General features: G+C 53.9%; 1 protein-coding gene across 6 annotated transcripts; it reads left to right on the top strand.

Annotated features, from left to right (window-relative positions):
• Positions 1 to 1,046: 1,046 nt before the first annotated feature.
• RASSF7 (Ras association domain family member 7) lies at positions 1,047 to 19,297 on the top strand. Of its 6 annotated transcripts, none has more exons than XM_061999291.1 (5): positions 1,047 to 1,142; positions 13,822 to 13,975; positions 14,164 to 15,068; positions 16,653 to 16,812; positions 18,270 to 19,297. In XM_061999291.1, exons 2-5 carry the CDS (start codon positions 13,873 to 13,875, stop codon positions 18,317 to 18,319), a joined length of 1,218 nt encoding a protein of 405 aa, XP_061855275.1. In that variant the 5' UTR covers positions 1,047 to 1,142; positions 13,822 to 13,872; the 3' UTR covers positions 18,320 to 19,297. The 6 variants fall into 6 exon arrangements, with proteins under 6 accessions (XP_061855275.1, XP_061855276.1, XP_061855279.1 ...); XM_061999292.1 differs by having other exon boundaries at positions 18,151 to 19,297; XM_061999295.1 differs by lacking the exon at positions 16,653 to 16,812.
• Positions 19,298 to 19,531: the final 234 nt, after the last annotated feature.

The following is a 19,531-nucleotide window of genomic DNA, read 5'->3' as shown; positions in this document are numbered from 1 at the left end:
CCCAAACCGGCTGAACCTGTCTCCCTCCTGTCACCTCTCAGGTTGTAAGGCGTTGGGGGCTGTGCCTACCTCCTGTGCCAGGCCCAGGCTGCCCTCCCTGCAAAGGGGTTGTTTGCCCCATCCTGCCTGGGGAGCTGTGGGGCACGTGGGGCCCAGGCCATGCTGTGAGACAGCAGGCACCAGCTCTGGGGTACGGCTGAGCCGTGCAGCCCTGTGAGCGGGGACAGCGTACAGGCAGGTTTGGCTGGGTTTCTGTGGAAAAGGAGAATGTAAGACGTCTTGTAAAGAAGATGATAAATGATGTAGGATTTTTTGTTTTAAAAAAAGGAGAGAAATTACAACTTTTTTAAAAATAAAAAGAGAATTTAAATTTTTTTCAGAGTGTTTTTTTTTAAAGGCAAGCTTAAGACTTTAGGTGAAAAAGGAGAATTTAGGGTTCATTTAAAGAAAAAAGGCAAACAGGAGAATTTAAGACCTTTTTAAAGGAGAGTTTATAGCTTTATTTTCTTCAAAAGGAAAATGGTAATTTTTAAAGAAAAATTTCCAACTTTTTTTAAAAGAAGAATTTAAGGTCTTTTAAATTATTTGGTTTACTTTGAAGAAAGGGGGGTTAAAAGAATATTTAAGACTTTGAGGGGGGAAAGGAGAATTTAAGAGCTGTTTTTAAAAAACGAACAGGAGAATTTAAGATTTGTTTTACAGAAGAAGTTTAAACTTTTTTTGTAAAAAAAAAAGAAAATTTAAGACTTTTTAAAAGAGTTTATTTTGAGAAGGTTTTTTTTAAAGGAGAATGTGAATATTATTTAAAAATAACCCTAAACCCTTAATCCAACAGGAGAGCTTAAGGCTTGTTTTGAAGGACAGTTTAGAACTTCCTTTTCAAAACAAAATCATTTCAGACCTTTATTCAAGTGATTATTTATGTATTTATGGGACCAAGAAGAATGAAAGGGTTTTCCAGCCCCCGGGACCCGGAGCCGCGTCTCCTCGGGCCGAGACGCGGGCGGGCGCACCTGGGGGCGGGGCCGGGGGCGGGCCCGGGCCCGGCGGTGCAGGTCCCCGCGCTGCCGAGCCGAGCCGAGCCGAGCGAGGTGGCCGCCGCTGGAGGGCCGGGAGCCGGGCCGGGAGCGGGCTGGCGGCAGGTGAGTGCGCAGCGGGGCCCAGTCAGGCCGCCCAGCGAGGGACCGCCGCCGCTTTGGGGCGGCGCGGCGCGGCCCTGCCTGCAGCCGGGCCCCCGGAGCGGCCACGGGGAAGGGGGGCTGTGGCGGCGCCGCTGGCCCCGGGTCTCCCCGTCGTGACGACAACCGGCAACGTGGATAGAGCAATGCTTTGGGGCTGCGAGGTGCGGAGAGGTGCTGGAGCCCCCCCGTCCCCGCACGGAAGCCCAGGCCGGAGTGACCGGGAGCGGCTTTGGGCAGCGGCAGGACCCCGAGCCCCTCTGCCGCCTACCCAGTGCCGCGCCGGCCGTGTCCCGATCGGGCGAGCGCTGCGTGGCTCTGCCTCCGCCCACCTGCCCGCGGCCCCGAGCGCTGCCACCGGCTCTCCTGGCAGCGCCAGTCCCCAGCACGGCCCGCCCGAGCACCGCTCGAAGGAGCAGCGTCGGGGTCCCACGTAGCGCTTAAAACTCTGTCCCGAGCCCACAGAGGAGCAGCCGAGGTGGCAAGGGGTCTTGGCTGCCCGTGCCAGGAGCCTCCCCTCGTGATCTGCATCCAGGAGGCAAAGCTGTCAGTCCTTCCTCTGCCAGAGACATCTTGGGCTCCCCGAGGAGAGGGGTTAAATTCCTCGATAAGAAGCTGGCTCCTCGCTGCATACTTCTGATGCCTTTGGTGAACTCTCCCGGCAGGTTGTTTCGTAACTCGCTTGTGGCCCGCTCTGGGTGGTGGGAGAGCAAACTCTTGTCCCTGCCTTTTCCCTGCCCTCCAACAGCACTTTGTAATTGCACCTTAAAAACCCGGTTGTGGGTTAAAAACTCAAACGTAGGTTTGAGGGTGGTATTGCACTGAGGAATGGGCCACAGCCACACACCTCTCTCAAACAGAGCAGCTGCCTCTGGCACAGCCTGTGGTACTCCCCTTGGGATGGCTGACTTCGGGAGAAATTGGCAAGAGGTGGGTGGAAACAGGTGAGAAATGCTCAGAAGAGGCAAGACAGGAGCTTTGGCTGCTCCTCGCAGTCAGCCAGGGCCAGCTCCCAGGATGCCGGTGCTAACGGCACGCTCATGGGCCCTGGCTTCGTGCTCTGCCGAGACTTGCCGGGCAGATGCCGGGCCCCGGGAGCGTGTGGCAGCATGAATGCCGGAGCTCAGCGGTCAAGTGGATCTGGCCAGGACGGGGCAGTGATGCTACAGCAGCCATGCACTACAGCACCGTGGCGTGGCTGCGCAGGGTTGCGCTCCTCACGCAGCAAGACGTGTGGCTTTTCTTGGGGAGAAGAGAGCAGAGGCGTGTAGGCACATGCTATATCCGCAGTGGTTACAAGCAGGAAGCGTATCCGAATGCTACCGCCTTCCTCAACGGGCAGTGCCTTCGCTGCCGGCCTGGGAAGGGGCTGGGGGGGAAGAGGGAGTGCTTTTACCTTCCACTGGTGCCACTGGAATGCCAGGAATCCTCCTGCACTCTTAAATCTGCAAGGCAGGGAGAGCTGGAGCAGGGCGCCTGGCCTCTCGCTTTCTTGGAGCAGAGCACCTAGCCTCTCGCTCACACAGCTCTGCTGGCTTCCCTACACTGTCTTGAGAGAAATGGTGTGGAAATCAAGGAGCCTCCCCAAGTGCCTACATCTTCCTAAAGCCTCTCTTCCACCTTTTTGTAGAAGGCTGAGAGGCTGGGGGGTGCAGCCTGCAGCGCCTGGGGGTGCCCAGCACCCCACAACATTGAGCACTGTGGATCTGGGGGTCCTGTGCTCTGAAGTTCCTTAGCAAGGGGGTGCCAGCTGCTCTAAAACAGAAAACTCTTTGCAACACTTGGGGGTTGGGTTTACCCAGGGCTTGAAGGGCAGAGGGCAAGGTCCTGAGCAACAGTCTGGCCCTGAGATAATAAGACAACTTGAGAATAATTCTCGTTTCTTTTGAATTAGCTTAGAAAAGCAAGTTTCTGCCACGCTCAGGAGCTTGCTAGCTTTGGATAACCGCGGGCCCCAGGGAGTGTGCCGGGGAGCTTGCCAGGCTTGACCAAACCTTTTGGTGGCCAGTCTGAGTCATCCAAGGGTGCTCCCTTCTGTTCACTTTGAAGCAGGACTTGAACAAAGAGGTAGCCTGACGTTGTTGGTGAAGATACAGGGATTTACTGCACCTGGGCAAATAGAGGAGCTTCTGCAATGAAGTATTTTGGGGACTGGATGTGAAACAGTGTTGGGTGGAAGCTCATGTGCTCCAGGAGTGAGTGTTGTGTTGTGCACCTCCATAGTGGAGACGTGTTATGATTGTCTTTGCCGTCACCATGTGCTGCAGAGAAATACTCCCCAAGCATATGTGCTGTGATCCCCACCAGTTCATCTCATCCACATTTTACTACATCTCTGTCCTGTTCTATTTGTGTCTTCTGCAATGGGAAAAACCTCCAGTGGTGTCTTGGAAGTGATCCAAGCCCATGTTCTGCTGTCCTCACCATGTGTTGGGAGGATGCTTTGTGACCAAGTCCAGACAAGGGTTTGATCCTCCCTCGCAGGGAGGCCATTCTGTGCATGCCAAGGCTTTGCAGCCATGCATTTCCTTGAGTCAGGCCCTGAGGTGAGCCAGGCAGAAGTGCAGGTGCTGATGGACAATGGGTTGCTCTGTGTCTGGGTTTGAAGGCGTGAGGGATGTTAAGAATTAGCCTGGTGCATTTGTGTTGTTTCTTTAAGAGCATCTCTTTAAAGGATGTTACCCACTCTGTCCCAACTTGTCTATGCCCTTGTAAACCTGCATAGTCAAATTAAGGCATAAGTGTGTCTCCACAGAAGGATTTTAACAAAATTCTATTACTGTAAATAATTGCTAACAATTTTGTCCTACCATTTTTCAGATGCCAAGTTCACGAGCTTCTAAAAGCAGCTGATTATTTGGCTTTTTGTGGACTGGAGTCAGCACTTTGTGAGGGCTGGTGTGCTTCCAGCTGCCCTAGGCTAGTCATCTAGAATAACTTGTTGCTTCAAAAAAAGAGAAGGAAGAAACCCCACCCCCCCCCCCCAACAAAAAAAAAAAACCAAACCACACTGCTTCTTACCTGAAGACATGGGTGGCTCACCCTTGAAAATCCAAAGTTGAGCACTGCCTGAATCTGGGAAGGCATCCTCTGCTGCTTCCTGACCCTGTGCAGCACAGGACCTCCTGGAACCCGTGGTCTTATGAGACCCGTGCTCAAAGCTCCCTGTGTCCCTCCACGGGCCTCCTCTGTAACTGGCAGGACTGGCAATGGGATGCTGCAGTGCTCTGAGCAGCATTTCGTGGTCCAGCATCACCTGTGGTGAGGTTCCCTGTGACATTAGACTTAGCAACATGCTTCTGGGCACTGGGCCTTTAGAGGCACCTGTAGCATCTATCTGTAGAAGAGTTGCTGGGCCAGCAGAGAAGCCTGGTGAGCAGCAGCCTTGCTGCTGCTCCCTGCATTCCCTGCCAGCCCAGGGAAGCCACAGCAAGGGGTGGGAGCATCCATCTGGTGGTGTGAAGCTGCCTGTCTGAGGGATCGCAGGGACAGCATTTTTTTAGGGTTCTTGCTGGCTTAATGATTCCTGCTGGGAGATTGCCTTCCTGGGAGGTGTGAGTGTGTGGCAGGGAGCTGATCTCTGCCTCTGGATGCTTGCCTGAGGTGGCTGGTGGTGTGGAGGTTTGGATGAACACCACAGACATCTCTAGATAAGAATAAAAAAGAGTTGAGTTGGTTGTTCAGGAAGCTTTGTGGTTGCTGCCTTCACTTGCTGGTTTTTATTTCATTTCCAGCTTCTGGCAATGTTTGGAGGTGGCAGTGCTCCTTTCTGACGAGAGCCAAGCTTGCTAATGGTGGGAAGGCTAGGTGGACCAGGCAGAGAGTGGTTTTTGCCTCTTTGCATGTTAGGATCGGTGCTGGCTGGTTCCTGCAAAATGAACACCCTCCCTGCTTCTCTGAGGGACAACTTGAGCTTCATTAGTTGTCAGAAGGCAGCCATGGTCTCCTTGGGATCTTGACCAGCATGCTCAGGTCTTTGCTTAGTGGTTTTTGCCTGTAGAAAGTCAAGTGTTTCCCAGGCTTGCTCCAAGGATATCTGTCCTTCCTCTCCATCCTGCCCCAATTCCTCTGGGATGGGGCTTTCTCAGGGCAGCTCGTTATGTCTGTCGCTCTGCAAGGCCTTCCCTAGGCTAACCTGGCCTGGGCACCATGTCATACCTGGCCCAAAGTATTCCCACCTGCCCCATCATCAGTGGGGAAAAAGCTCTATCTGCACAGAGATTTGTACCATGGAAAGACAAAAAAAAAAAGTCCTTTTCTATTGCTCTTTCTAGTCTTTTTAAAAAAAATCTTCCAAACTCAGCATCCAATGCTGTGAAAGGACATTTGCTCTCCCTCTCTGGCAGTCCTTGTGACCCAGGAGAGTATGTGTGAGAAACAACATTGCTCTGCAGCTTTGAGGTGCTGCACACCAAGGGCTGCTTGTCCCTTGTGTCTGCTTCACCTCAAGAAACGTTTGGAGTGTTGTAACGTGGTTTGGGGGTCACCTGGGCTGTGACGTTGGACTTGGTGCTGTCATCTTTGAATTCATTTGGTGCTTTAATGACCTACTAGGAGTTTAAAGAAGTTGGGGTAGGAGGTTCCAAGAGCTGAGTTTCCCCAGGTGAGCATCAGTTGCAGGAGGATGAAGCTCCTAAATGCTTCAGGGAAAAAAAAAGCTGTTAGTGTTGCATCTCGCTCTCTGTGCAGGTGGGAGGGCTGGTGCAGTGCCCAGCACTGGCTCTCGTCCTATGTTGGTCCTTGGGATATCACTGAGCACTGGCAGTGCACTTGAAGCCCAGCATTTAAAGGGTGAGAGGTGGAGCCCTTTGCCAGCATCAAAACCCCTTCAGCCACGGGAAGGGAAAATAGGTCTGGGGGCTGAAGTTGGTTGTGCAACTCCATCGCCTATTGAAAGACAGAGACTTGTACCCGCCAGGGAGGGCCCCTTGTGTTTTAGTGCCAGATAAGGGATTGAGTTGCCTCTCCAGAGATATGCCTCTGTTTTTTTCAGGCCTTTAAAGAGTTTATCATCTGGGGGTGGGTTCAGGCGGAGATTGATAGCACCTCCACCTAATTAATCATGTGCCAGGTAGTGTGAAAGCAGAGACTTCTAAAATACCCAAGTGTCTTATCACTGGCTTCAGCCTGGATTAATTCTGGGTTTCTTGTTTATTTGACTCTGTGCCTATGTGAGTGTGAGACAGAAAGAAAGGAACGATTTCAGCTCTTGGCAAATGGTCATTAAAGGCCTTTTTAAACTTACAAAGTTACAAATAAACACCCATGGCAGCATGCACCTGCATATTCACCAGTGCATCCTCTCCTCCAGAGACCCAGCAGCACATCCTTGGCGTGTGCCTGCTTTCAGAGGCAGAGGTGGAAGCTGTGAGTTTTTCTGGAAATGGAAAATGAAATCTGGAAGGTTTGTCTCTGCTTTTACATTTGCTAATTTGTTAATTACCCTCTGCCTAGGATGAGAATTGGAATGAAAAGAGGATTGCTGGTGGCTGACGCCAGCTCTTCTGAAGGAGGCTGGAAGGCAGGTTAGGGGGAGGGTATTTGTAGGTCATTTGACATTTACATGTCCCTGGTCCTGCTTGGAGATGTGCAGAACCAGATTTTTCCTGTAATCTTGTGGAAGTTAAATCCTTGATCACTTTGAGATGAGACAGGGTCAGTGCCTGTCTCTGCGGTGGCCAAAGTGCATCATTGTCTGCGCTGGATTGGACGAGGATCACAAAGAAGCTGCACTGAGGGATGTTTCTGGCTCTTCTGGAGATGTTGGAACAAATAGCTCATTGATTGAGTTTTCCTCATGTTGGTCTTGCCCTTGGTGAGGGTGAATGGAAATTTGCAGGAAATTGAAACACTTCTCTTCCTCTTTGATTGGGATGGAGAAAGCAAGTACTTTGGGTACTTGGGAGTTATTCCAAGGCTTGAACAGGTTTGCAGCATTCCTCCTGTGTCCTGCGTAATGGGAAACAGAAGCTGGTTTCTGACCCGGAGAATGGGCTCTGTGTAATAATGGGGGGATCCTCACAAACTGCACCCTGCTTCCTCAGGTGCCTGCAGTGGAGATGTCGGCCCCGCTGGCAAATGTAGCAGGGGCCTGTGTTTGTGTGTGGATGATCTGGCAGATGCCCCTCAGAGCCTGGCTTGTGAGAAAGCTCCTGGAAACAATGGGGATTTGCACAGCCCGGAGCTGCTGCACTGGAGCTCCAGCAGCAGGTGTGGTGGTGCATTGCCAGCTGAAGAGCAAGCACCAAATTTGGTTTGTATTAAAAGTAAAGGCTTGTCTGTAGTGGTTACAGCAATAGCAGGTGCTGCTGATGTTTTCTCTGCAAACCTTCATTGTTAGGGCAGACTTTACTAGCCAACCTTGCCAGTTCTCGCCCTCGCTGCACCATTAGTGCTACAAGGGAGGAATGCGATGCATTAAGGTGAGGAAGATGATCCTTACCCTTCCAGGCTGAAAGGCTGTAACATGAGCATGTGCAGTTGGTGGAGGGGGTGGTATGCTGCTTTAAATTTATAATGAGCTTTCTGCTGGTGGCTCATCTGAGGGGTGGACTGGCTAGTAAACATCCCTGAAATACCATTGCTGCCTGCAGTCCTTTGTGCTCTTGATGCTGCCCCACCACAAATCTTGCTTAAGGAGAAAAAAAGTTTCCCTGCTCTTCCCCAAGGCTTCTTCTGAAGCCTTCATGTGGATCTGATGCTGCAGCAGACCCAAAAGCTTGGCTGAACAAAACAGTGAGAGAAATCCCTTCAGGAAGAACTGGGATGAGGTGAGCTGCTTATGTGTCGGCCAGGACGTGAGCCACCCTCCCTGCTGAAGGCCATCACCCTGAGGCCCATCCCTGTCCTGTGTCACAGCTTTAGTCAGGATTTGTCCCCAGCTCTTCTTGCCCTGCTTGGCACCAGCCCAGCCAGTACACCCCAGGCATTTTAGTGTGTCCATAATTTTGAGGAGGAAGTGGAGCAGAAAATCCCTAAGCCTTTATTTTGCTCTTAATAGGGGGTTGCTGGTGGGGTACTTATGACTCTCCAGAAGTTTGTCTCTTTGGGCCGTTCCTGCAAGGATGTTTGGGACACATACTTCTTGGGGTGCCAGGGGACTTGGTGGTGGTCTGTGCCTTCGGGCTGAAGTGATGCTTCAGCTCTCAAGCAATGCAAGAGCTATGGGACTTAGTTGCCCTGGTCTTGGCCCTTTGACCTCCTTTGGGTGCAAAAAAGCCCTTGAAACATGGATGTAACTTCCACAGATGCACCACAAGATGCTCCCAGCAGAAGTTGCTTGCTACTGAAGTGCAAGAGAGCCCAGGGATGCCACGGGCTGGGATCCATCCACCTGCCTCGGGGAAAGCTGTACCCTCGGGGCACATTTGCAGTGGTTACTCCTGTCCTTAGCTCTGTCCTCAGTTGGAGTTTCTCCAGCTGATGGAGAGAAAAGCATAGTCCACAAAGCCCTCGTGCAGTTTTGAAATGATCAGTGATTTCACTGATGTACTGGTTTTTAGGGCTTGCTGTCACACACGCTGTGGCAGATCAGGAAGCTGGACAGAACACAATGCGTGGACCAAGGATGTGAGGATTATTGTAGCCACCCCTAAATAAGCCACTCGGGTGTGAATTAGAGCCCTGTGCCTGCTGCTTCCTTGTTCCCAGGTGTTTGTGGCTGCCTTGCGTAAGAGCTGGTGGCTTTCAATGGCTTGTGGGGTGAGTAACACTTGCACACCCTCCCATGATGGTGGAAAGATGAAGAGCTGCCTCTCTTGGCTCTGTGACTGCTCTGGCAGGACTTGTTTGTCACCTTGAGCTTGTTTAACCCTTGTCAGCTCTTTGTGCTGGGATGAAGTAATCCATTTGCTGCCCCTGGAACCATTTGCTGGAGCCCTGGTGCCAGTGTCTTGCCTGCACCCTGATGTCCTCCCACACTGCAGGGGAGGATGATGACCTCCTTGGTAGCCTTCTTGGCTGCACCAGGCCAGGAGATGGTGTCCCTTCAAGATCCCAGGGCCAGCATCCTCTGACAAGTGTGTCACCATGAAAAGATCTTTCACCACGTGGCTACAGGCAGGGCTTTGCCCAGCATTCCCAGCTGAGATGGCTGTGATCTTCGGTGGTTGCTAGTCTGCTGCACCAACAGCTTGTTCGGAGCCATTGCTGATCATCTCCACTCAGCGTGAGACGTGCCAGCCTCAGATGTGTGACAGTGTCAACCCTCTCCATGGCTGATCTCTGCCCAGCGTTGGACCAGCCGGTGGCTCAGCCTTTGACCACAGCATCACCACCTGGCCTGGGATGGGGATGGAAAGCCCAACAGAGTGACTCTGTCCATGCAGCACCCCAGCTCAGGGCAGGTGATGCCACCCCGAAAGAGGGACCCTCGGGGAAGTTTCTGTCCCACGAGGTGGTTTCAGCACATGGGCAAGTACCGTTTTTCCCTTTGGTGCCCAGGAGCCGGGCCCAGCACGTTGGGCAGGGAGGGACCTTGAGAAGCATTAAATAGCTGCAGGATGTGTCAGCAGCAGCTGATGAGGCAATGAGTCACAGCTTGCATGCAGGCTATGGCTGTGGCAGCACCTTCCCTCCCCCACTGCCCTTTGCTCATCTCTTGGGGTGGTTTTTTTATGACTTGTGTGGCTGGGATGAGCATCCCTAGCCATCGGGTGGGAGAGGAGCAAGGGAGGCAGGTCCAAAGCAGGAATAAAATGGCCAAGAGTACCAGAGCGCACTCAGAGAGGTGCGGAGCCACTCAACCCCACACCCAGTTGGGCTGGGGGTCTCATGGCAGCCTGCTCTCAAGCACAAATACATCTTTATTAATTGGGAGTCTTTATGACCCTACCTCCAGCCCAAGCCCTGCCCCGAAAGGCTGGTCTGCTGGCTTTTTGCAGTTGTAGTTAGGCTTCCTGGGAAGCTCTCCCTGGGCTGCTGCTCTCCTGCCTGCCTGGCCCCAGCCCCATGTTCTGCCAGGGGTTGAACATGGCAAAGGAGGCAAGCAAACTTCAAAAAATAGGGGAAACTTGGGGGCCGGCAGAATGCTTGTCTCAAAACCTTCACACTGGTACCAAATAGTGCTTGTTAGGAGCTCTGGTTTGGGCTGCAGCTGGGAGGTGTTTGGGATGCTCTTGGATTTGGGCTGCATCTGGGAGGTGTTTGGGATGCTCTTGGATTTGGGCTGCATCTGGGAGGTGTTTGGGATGCTCTTGGATTTGGACTACAGCTGGCCTTGCTGTTGGGTGCAAAATTGGTGGGTTTTTTTCCTAACCACATGGGTTGTGGTTTTTTCCCTCTTGTGTGGGATAAAACGTGGGAGAAAGGCAGTTGCAAAGTGTTTGCAGTCCTTTGCTGGGAGATGCTGTCACAGCTTAGAGTCCCTGTGGGGTACACAGGGGATTCCTGTCAATCAGGTGGTGGCCCTTGCTCCTGTAAGGAGGGCGACTGGAGAGTTTTTTTGACTGGCCGTATATTTTGGGTCTGGGGGATCACAGAAGCCTTGTGAGTCCTGGTGGCCATCAGGATGGTGGCTTGCAGGAGGTGTGCCAAACATACATCCTTCGTCATGCTCTTTCATCCAGCTCAATGGCTTCAAGGGGACTGGGAGACGGGAAACAAAACAAAGCTGCAAGATTTGAGGTTATGAATTTATTTCCAAAAAAAATGTTGTGTGTGTCAGTACTTGAAATTCCAACTCCCAGTCAGGAAATTTCTGAAGTCGTGATATGAATCATCCCTACCTTCCATTTTAGGCCCCACTGCATGGGGAAGGGAGCAGAAAATTAGTTACTTTGTTAATTTGCTTCCAATAAAAATACTTTGGGAAATCCATAGTAGAGGGGCAGGAGGTGCGATGCTGAGGAGAGCGACCGCCGCGTGTCCTGGCACCCGCAGCCACCCACGCACCTGCCAGTGCTTCTGGTTCCTCAGCAGAGTCACCTCCCAGGACAAACACAGGCAGGTAGCTGGAAACCAAGAAAAGTGATTCTCACCCTCCAGAAAAAAAAAGCACCTGTTTTTGCTACATGGTGGGGTAATGAAAGCAGCTGTTAATTAAAGCAGGGTGTCGGCAGCAATGTAGGGAGTCACATTTGCACGTGGAGCAATGAGATCACCTCAGCTGCTGGGGTTTTTAGAAGTGGTGGTAAAAGAGCTGGAGGGGGCAACAATGGAGGTGATGCTGCAGACGAGGTGGAGGATTTGGGGTTTACTGTCTGGTGGCTTTCAGGGTTTGGGTTTTTTTGAACCAAAGTGATGCCTGGTTTGGTGGGATCTTGTGGATGAGACGCTGCGTGTGGGTTGTGGTGTCCCTCCGCCCTGAGCAAGGAGTGTGGGATGTGAAGAGTATCGCTGGTCCCCCCTAGATGAGGATTGTCTGGCTTCATGAGCCCAGGACTTTAGGGGAGGGGGGCAACTGGGCTGGTTTTGGGTGGACTGGAGAGTTGATCCTGTCTGGGAAGCAGAGAGGAAGGTGCAGCCTGCAAGGGGGGTGGATAACAGCCTGTATCTGACAGAGAGCTGGGGATGGTGACCCTCCCTGCCCTATCCCCAGAAAAAAACCCAGGGGTTAACAGGAACACCTCTGTGCTTGCAAGGACTCAAGAAAATAATCCTAAAGCCAGGTGGATTTTAGGGTGCTGGGGGAGGTCAGGGAGGGGTGCACTGGCTGTCTTTGTGGGGGTTTCCCTGGTATCAGAAGGGAAGCTGGCAGCCACCACCACTCCCAGTGCTTTGGCAGCGTTGTGCCGCGCACTGGCTGCTGGTAAATGATTGCCAGAGTGGCCAGCTGAGGCGGGGCCGGGGGCTGGGGCCAGTTTTGAACCCAAACAGGTGGCTGGGCCTGGCATGGTGGGCTGCGTCCCGTGCCCAGCAGCACTGGGCAGCCGCAGGATTTCTCAGGCAAGGTGAGGCTGTGCGCCGTGACCGCGCTGGGTTCGCTGCTGGGTTACCTTTCCCTTCATTCTTAAACCCCTGGCTTCCACATGGGGTCAGGGCAGGGGGTGCCGGCTTCAGTGCTAGCTGGGTCTCTCACCAGGGTGGGGGTGATGCTCCTAGGATGCATCGCCACCCCAGATCTAGCGTTGGGGTGCTGCAGTGGGGGGGACGGTGGCTTTGGGGTGAGTTGGGTGGTGCCGCAGCAGCGCCTGGACTTTGCTCCGTGCTGGGAGCCAGTTGCAGCCTTGAGTGCAGAGGGTGGGGGGGAATGGTGCCAAAACCCAGCCTGGAAATGAAAATCGGGCCAAACCTTGCAAATCTTCATGGTTTTGGGCTTGCAGTGAGGTCAGCCGAGCCCAAGGTGCTCTTCACCCCCACCGCTTTTCCCCTGCCAAGGCAAACATGAGCTCAGTGCCGAGGTATTTGCGGCAGCCAGGCCGTGCGCATGTTTTGGAGGTAGGCAGGGGGATGGCACCACGGGACCCGGCACTCACAGGGAACAGCCTCACCAAGCCTTATCGTCCCTGCTTTCTCCTTGTCTTTCTCACACCAAATCCCTCACTGGTGGAGACAGGACCCTTTGAGCCCTCCCTTGTATTACTCAGGCAGGCAACAAAAACCAACCAGGCAGTTGTGTCTAACCCAAGGTCAAGCATTCTCACAGCCCAGCTGCAAACTTGGGTGAGCTGAGGCTGTGGGTTGGAGAGGCTGCAAGTGGCTTGGTTAGGTTGGGAGAGTGGTTTGAGACCCTTGGGATGGAGGGCCTGGAAATTTCCTATGTACATTCCTCCCCTCAGGGCTTTGAGACAAGTCCGATCCTGGAAAAAGCAGTGCTATTGGGGCAAAAAAAAGATAAATCTTGGATAGATCTTTGTTTGTACAGTGTTTGAAAACATCATGAGCTCAAATATTTGAGTTCTTCGCAGCTTGTGTTTATTTTTTTTTTCTATTTAAGATTGTGCAGATGTTGAGATGCTGGAAGAGGCAGGAGTTGGGTGCACCTGGGCTAATGGGGGTTATTTTAACTGCTGGATGGGAGTTGGGCTGGACCCTAGTGTTGGGCAGAGTATTCCCTGAGAGTTCAGGCTTCACTGTGGGCTTTCATACCTGCCTCCACCTCCCAAACCCCACCTTTGGTCACATTTTTGTGCAGAAAGAGGCTTAGTTTTAATTTCTTAATCCCTCTCTGATAAATTGAGATGGAATTAAATAGATTAAAACATGCATTCTCTGCACATTGTGAGGGTGGGCAGCTGGCTGTTTGCTCTGCCTTTTCCGATATAGCTTGGAAAATCCCGGGGTGCCATGCTGCCAAATGGTCAGAGAAATTGCAGTGAAAGTCCAGCAAACCTGTGAAAAGTCTGTGCTTGCAGCAGAAATAACCTGGGTGTCACCTGGGCACCATACAGGCACACACACCCTGTCATTTCCTACCCGGGGAAGGTCTGGACTCACTGCCCAGACATGAGATAAACACCAAATAAGTTGGGTTTGGGGTTTGGTTTTTATTTTTTCAGATGAAATGAGTGTTTTAATAATTCCAAGAACAATGTCACTGAGGAGAGCGCAGAGTCGGATGGAGAGTGGCAGTGAGCTACTGCTCGGTCTAGGCTGCAACTTTGGGATGCTGGCATTGAAGAGGATTTAGTGGTGCCACTCTTAAAGTGTCTCACAGTCCTTGTTAACAGCTTGGGATGGAAACGTGTCTCTCTTCTCCCCACAGACAGCCTGTCCAGCGATGAGGCAGTGCACCTAAGGCCCGGCCACCACAGGGATGGAGCTGAAGGTCTGGGTGGACGGGATCCAGAGGGTCGTCTGCGGTGTCTCGGAGCAAACCACCTGCCAAGAGGTGGTCATTGCCTTGGCACGGGCCATTGGTGAGCCCTCTGTGCTGACCAGGGCTGCCCATGGGTGGGGGAACATCTCCGAGGGGATGTCCTGCCTGCTGGGAAGAGGAGACCTGAGGTGGGATGGGGGTCCTCCCCGGGGTGGTGGATGTCGCCAGCCGCTGGGGCAGCAGCTGTGGCTTTCCCCCCTCCCTGACATGCTGACTTCCCCCTGGCAGGTCAGACAGGCCGCTACGTGCTGGTGCAGAAGCTGCGGGAGAAGGAGCATCAGCTGCTGCCGCTGGAGTGTCCCCTGGAAGCGCTGGCCAAGTGCGGGCAGTATGCCAACGATGTGCAGTTCATCCTGCGGCGGACGGGCCCCAGCGTGGCCGAGCGGCCCTCCTCCGAGGGCGCTCCCCTGGCACCCGAGAGGACGTTTATCCGGGCCAGCTTGCCCATCAAGCCTAGGCCCGTGGGTGCGGATGTGCCCCGCTTCCGGGAGCCAAAAAAATCCATGACTTTCAACTTGGGTCCTACAGGCTCCGGCGACCCCTTTGCCGTGAGCCGCTGGAGACACCAAGCACGGGAAGGGATGGACCTGGAGGGAGGTGGGGTTGTCCAGCCCTCCAAGGAGGAGCTGTTCAGGAGGGTGCTGCAGCAGCAGGAGCAGCTGCATTCCTTGGAGGCCCACGGGGACACTCTGGAGATGGACCTACGGCTCTGGGAGCGCGGGCGGCTCGCTGGGCAGGAGGATGAGATCCTCTACCTGGAGCACCTGGTGCGGCGGAATGAGACGGAGCTGGGCGAGGAGGAGTTCTGGCAGAGCGAGCTCCGGCTGGAGAAGGAATGCGAGCGGGAGCGGCAGGAGCGGGTCCGGAGCCTGCGGGCCAGCCTGGAGGAGTACACACAGAGAATCTACGAGCTGAGCGCCCGGACTGAAGCCCTGCAGGAGGAGATCCAGTGGGAGCTGGCTGAGAGGGCCAAGAGGGGGAAAGAGACCCCTGTACCCAGCCCCACAGATCTGGAGGACATGGCCACCAAGATGAAAAGGGACCTGGAGGCCAAGGTCAAGCAAGGCACACAGCTGGAGAGCAACCTGGCCAGTGTGGAAAAGGCCCTGGAGGAAGCCGAAAGGAACCTTCAGGTAAAAAGGATGAGGTTGAGCAGCCCCATGGGGTGGTGGGACCTTTGGGGAAGGGGATGGGACCAGCTTTCCAGTGGCTTGTGGGCTGAGAGGGGTAGGTCCTTCCCCACCTGACCAGCACATGTGGAGTGGGTGCACCAGAGGTGGCTCTGTGGCAGTGACTGCTGTCAGGGCAGCACTGCTGCTCTTACCCAGCTGGCACGGAGTCACAGAATCACCGAACATGGTGGGAGTTGGAAGGGACCTCTAGAGATCATCTAGTCCAACTCCCTGCTAAAGCAAGTCCACCTCAATCAGATCACACAGGAACACATCCAGGTGAGTTTGGAAACCTCCAGAGAAGGAGACTCCACACCCTCCCTGGGCAGCCTGTGCCAGGGCTCCCTCCCCTGAACAACAAGTAACTTTCTCCTCATATTCCAGTGGAACTTCCTGCGTTCCGCCTTATACCCATTACCCCTTGTCCTGTCACCAGGCGCTACAAAAAAAGACTGGCCCCATCCTCTCAACACCCACCTTTTAGTTATTTATGATTGTCCTTCAGCCTCTTCTTCTACAAACTAAACAGCTCTCGTCCCACAGCCTTTCCTCCTAAGAGAGACGTTCCAGTCACCTGATCATCTTGGTGACTCTCTCTGGCAGTTCTCTGTCTCTCTTGAGCTGGGGAGCCCAGAACTGGACACAAGACTCCAGATGAGGCCTCACCAGGGCAGAGTAGAGGGGGTGGAGAGCCTCTCTCGACCTGCTGGCCACACTCTACTTGATGATGCACCCTAGGATGCCATTGGCTGCCTTGGCCAGGAGGGCACATTGCTGACTCATCTTTAGTTTGCTGTCCACCAGACAACTCCCAGGTCCCTCTCCACCTGCTGCAGAGCAGCTCTGCAACCCGCAGCCTGTCCTGGTGTGCTCTCTGTGCAGGCTATGCCTGGGCTGAAGAGTGCAGCATCACTGCTCTTCACATGGACAGCAGTGCTGGAGCGAGTGGTCTGTGTTGTGAGGTCGGTGGTATTGGCTCAAGAGCTGATGCCCTCTTGGATGAAGGAGTGGTGGAGGGGAATGGTGCAGGTCCCTGTGGTGCCTGTGCGCAAAGCTTTTGCTCTGTGTTTGCTCTGCAGTGGCTCGGGTCTGTCATGGGGGCTGTGGCGTGGAGATGGGAGCCATGGGGCTGTGATTGCTGGCCCAGCTCTCCTGTCCTGCCCCCCCACACCCGGTATCAGGGAGTCCAGCCCACTGTGGCCCCTTTGGTGGAGCCAGAGGGAGAAGCTTTTCCCTGGACAGACAGTGGGAGCTGCCCTTCCCCGGGGCAGCCATGCTTCCAGCAGCTCCTTGGCTCTCCCAGCACAGCAGCAGCTGTTGCCATGTGCCAGCTGCTCGCACCCTCTTGTGGAGACAGAGCAGAGTAGGGCTGCTCCCAAAACAGAGCCTTCCCATCCCCCCAGGCTCTCGCCGTGCCCCCAAGGTCCCCTCCACCAGCTCGGCCTGGGGAGCAGCCCCGGGGAGGGGGGATATGCCAGCTGGTTTGGGAGTATGTGGGGGACATTTGGCTCACCCTGTCCCCTGGGCTTGGTGTGTGTTTTGCAGGCACAGACCCAAGAGCTGGAGGAGTTAAATAAGGAGCTGAGACAGTGTAATTTGCAGCAGTTTATTCAGCAGACGGGGGCCACGGTGACTGTCAGGTCCGAGGAGGACGCGCAGCTGGAGCTGAGCCCACGTGAGCTGCCAGCCTGCCCAAGAGACGGAGGTCAGCACACTGCCACTGGCCCAGCTGCTCCATGGGACCCCTGCCCGCCCCCTGGCACCACCTCCAAGGGAGTTGTCCCCAAAGCTGGCCATTTCTGCCCTGGGCACTGAGGTTAGGGCAGCAGGGACAGAGATTTGGTGCTAGCACAGCAGTTGCTCACTACCCTGGGGGGCTCTGAGGTTTACTAGCCATGGGGCTCCTTCCTCTCCCCATTGAAGCCTTGGGGCTGCTGGCAGCCATGCTCAGGGGTCAGATCCTGCATTGCTGCTTTTGAGGTGGCTACAGGGCGCTTTTCCTCACAGCATAGCTGTGTGCTACAACGGCAGCAGTGGCAGAAAGCAGGTGGCCCAGGGCCAGCATCATGGGCTGTGGGCTGCTGATGGCTTTTGTAGCAAGACAAGGGCAAGTGGTGCCTGGGGCCATGTCTGCATGCTCACAGGGATGAGAAGACATACTGGGGAGTTCTTGTAGAAGGGGATAGGGGGAAAAGAGACCCAGTCATTTCTCCCCCAAGCACCCAGGCTGCCCCGTGGCACTGCAGAAGTCGTGCCTGGGTGGGCACAGAGGCATGAGCCCTGTCTGAGCCAAGTGTTTTTCGCCGTCCTGTAGGTTTTCTCCCACCCCTGGTACTGACTTGCCTCTCCGGGCCAGCACTAAGCAGCTCCTTGGCCATCCCCGGGAGCCAGCCACTCTGGGGAGGATGTGTGGGAAGCAGAGAGAGGCTTTTGCTGCCCAAAGTAAGGCTGTAGAGAGCAAGGGTGTGCTAGGAACAGGAGGCCAGGTGCTGGTAGGAAGAGCAAAGTTTGCACTCATCAGCCTCTGCTCTGCTGCCAGGGGCTCACACTGTTGGGTGGCTCACAGAGCAGCAGAGAATATTCCTCATCCTCTCTCCTGCTGCGCTGCATCCCCTGGGGTGAAACCCTTGATAGGGTTAAGAATTTGAAGGAGGATTTGGCTCCTATCTTTTCCAGGAGTCCCTTTTGCTCCATTTTGGGGATCAGATCACTCCAAAACCCTTTTTCACCTCCCATGACCCTTTTCCCACCTTGCATCATGTTTTTGTGTGCAGCAAACCAAGCCATTATGTCCCTGTCTACTGTGGCAATGCTCCCTGCATCCCACCATCCCACCCACACCACCACCCCCTCAGCAAAACCCCACAGCCATCTTGCTCACAGCCTGAACGCTCCTCCCGCAGCTACCCAGATACTGTGAGGTCTGCACCTCCCTCCAGTCCAGGCTTTCTGCTCCCATCTGTTTGGGTTTCTGTTCCCCTTTCCTTTGTGTGGGCACTTACCATGATGGGACCACTCAGGTTGGGTTTGTCTTGTTTTGCAGTTGTATCAGCCAGGCAGAGCATGTGGAGGTAGAGGCCAGCCGAGGATCGATTGCCTTGCAAGCGTAACTGTATAAATGAACCATATTATATATATTATTTTTTTTACTGCTTTATATAGTGAATGGATGTGGACGGCCAGACAGAGTATTTTTACAGACTGTAAAATAAAACCAGAGAAAAGGACATGGAGCGACCTTTATTCCTTGGGGATGGACATGACTCCCTTTGTCTGCTTTTTTCAAGCCCTTTCTCCATGGAGCAGTGCTCGGCAGTGCTCCCATCCTGGGCAGCCTCTGGAGGAGCCCCAGCCTGCTCTGGGATGAGCCCTCGCTCCTGTGAGGGGAGCAAAGCTGCGCTGGAGACCTGCCTGGATGCAGCCAGTCAACGGGTTTTCCATCACTGAGTGACAGCCAGTGGGGCCGTGGCCCACGGCCTCTTTGCCGGCTCCAGGGAAGGCACGAGAGCAGCTTTAAGACATGTTTTTCCTCCCCTCATTTGTTTTTATTATTAGAAGAAGCGTGGAGCAGAAGCCCCCCTTCCACCGTGCCACAGACCAGACCACACACCGGGAGTCTGTTTTTATTAAATGTGATGAATTTCTCAACTTGTTTTTAAACTAAGAATAAATGGCAGCCCGTGCCCTGTCCAGGGGCAGTGGGGAGCAGAGCTCAAATGCTCTTGGGAACATTTCACTGATTCTTTGTTTAGCCGATGGCCAGTAGTTGTTCTCTGTTTCTGTTCATCTGTCCCAGTGGGTCGCCTTGTATTTTAATTGTGAAACCAAAGTGGTTTGGGGAGGGGAGGGGTTTGTCCAGGAGGTCCCTGAGCTCATTTTCAATGCATCGTATGCAAAAAAAAGAACTGACTTGGGCAGTGGGTTTGCTGTAAAACCCCCCCTTTCCCCTCTGAATGTAACCTCCACGTGCCACGGGTTTGGTTTTCAATAAACCTTTGGAAAAGGATTTGAGCAAAGCGAGCATCAGCGTGCTGGTGTGGCCTAGGGCCGATGGCCTGTGGGCATGTGGCCACTCTTTCGTTCCCAAACCCTTTCTTTCAATGTGTGCAATTCAAGCTCTATTTTTTTTTGACCGAACCCATCATATGCACATGCTGCTCCTTGTGGGTTTTTTGAAGTCACAAGTTGCTTTACACCCAGCTCATCCCTGGTCTCTGGGATGGAACATGGCAGCGCTTTAATAATGCACAAAGGCAGCTCGGAGCATTTTAGGACAGGAAGCGAAGGGGCTGCGCTCAGCTGCAGAGGGCAGCAGCGAAAGGGGAAACCTCCCCATCACCTTCCAGCCCCTCCATCCACACCCAGATAACTGCCAGGGAGAAGGTCGGCTCGAGCCCTCCCTCACCACCTCTGCTCCCTGAGGC

The sequence above is a fragment of the Colius striatus genome, chromosome 7 (genome assembly GCF_028858725.1).
Source record: "Colius striatus isolate bColStr4 chromosome 7, bColStr4.1.hap1, whole genome shotgun sequence".
Taxonomy (NCBI): Eukaryota; Metazoa; Chordata; class Aves; order Coliiformes; family Coliidae; genus Colius; species Colius striatus.
The sequence above is the reverse complement of the archived record's forward strand: the minus strand, read 5'-3'. Positions and strand labels throughout refer to the sequence as shown.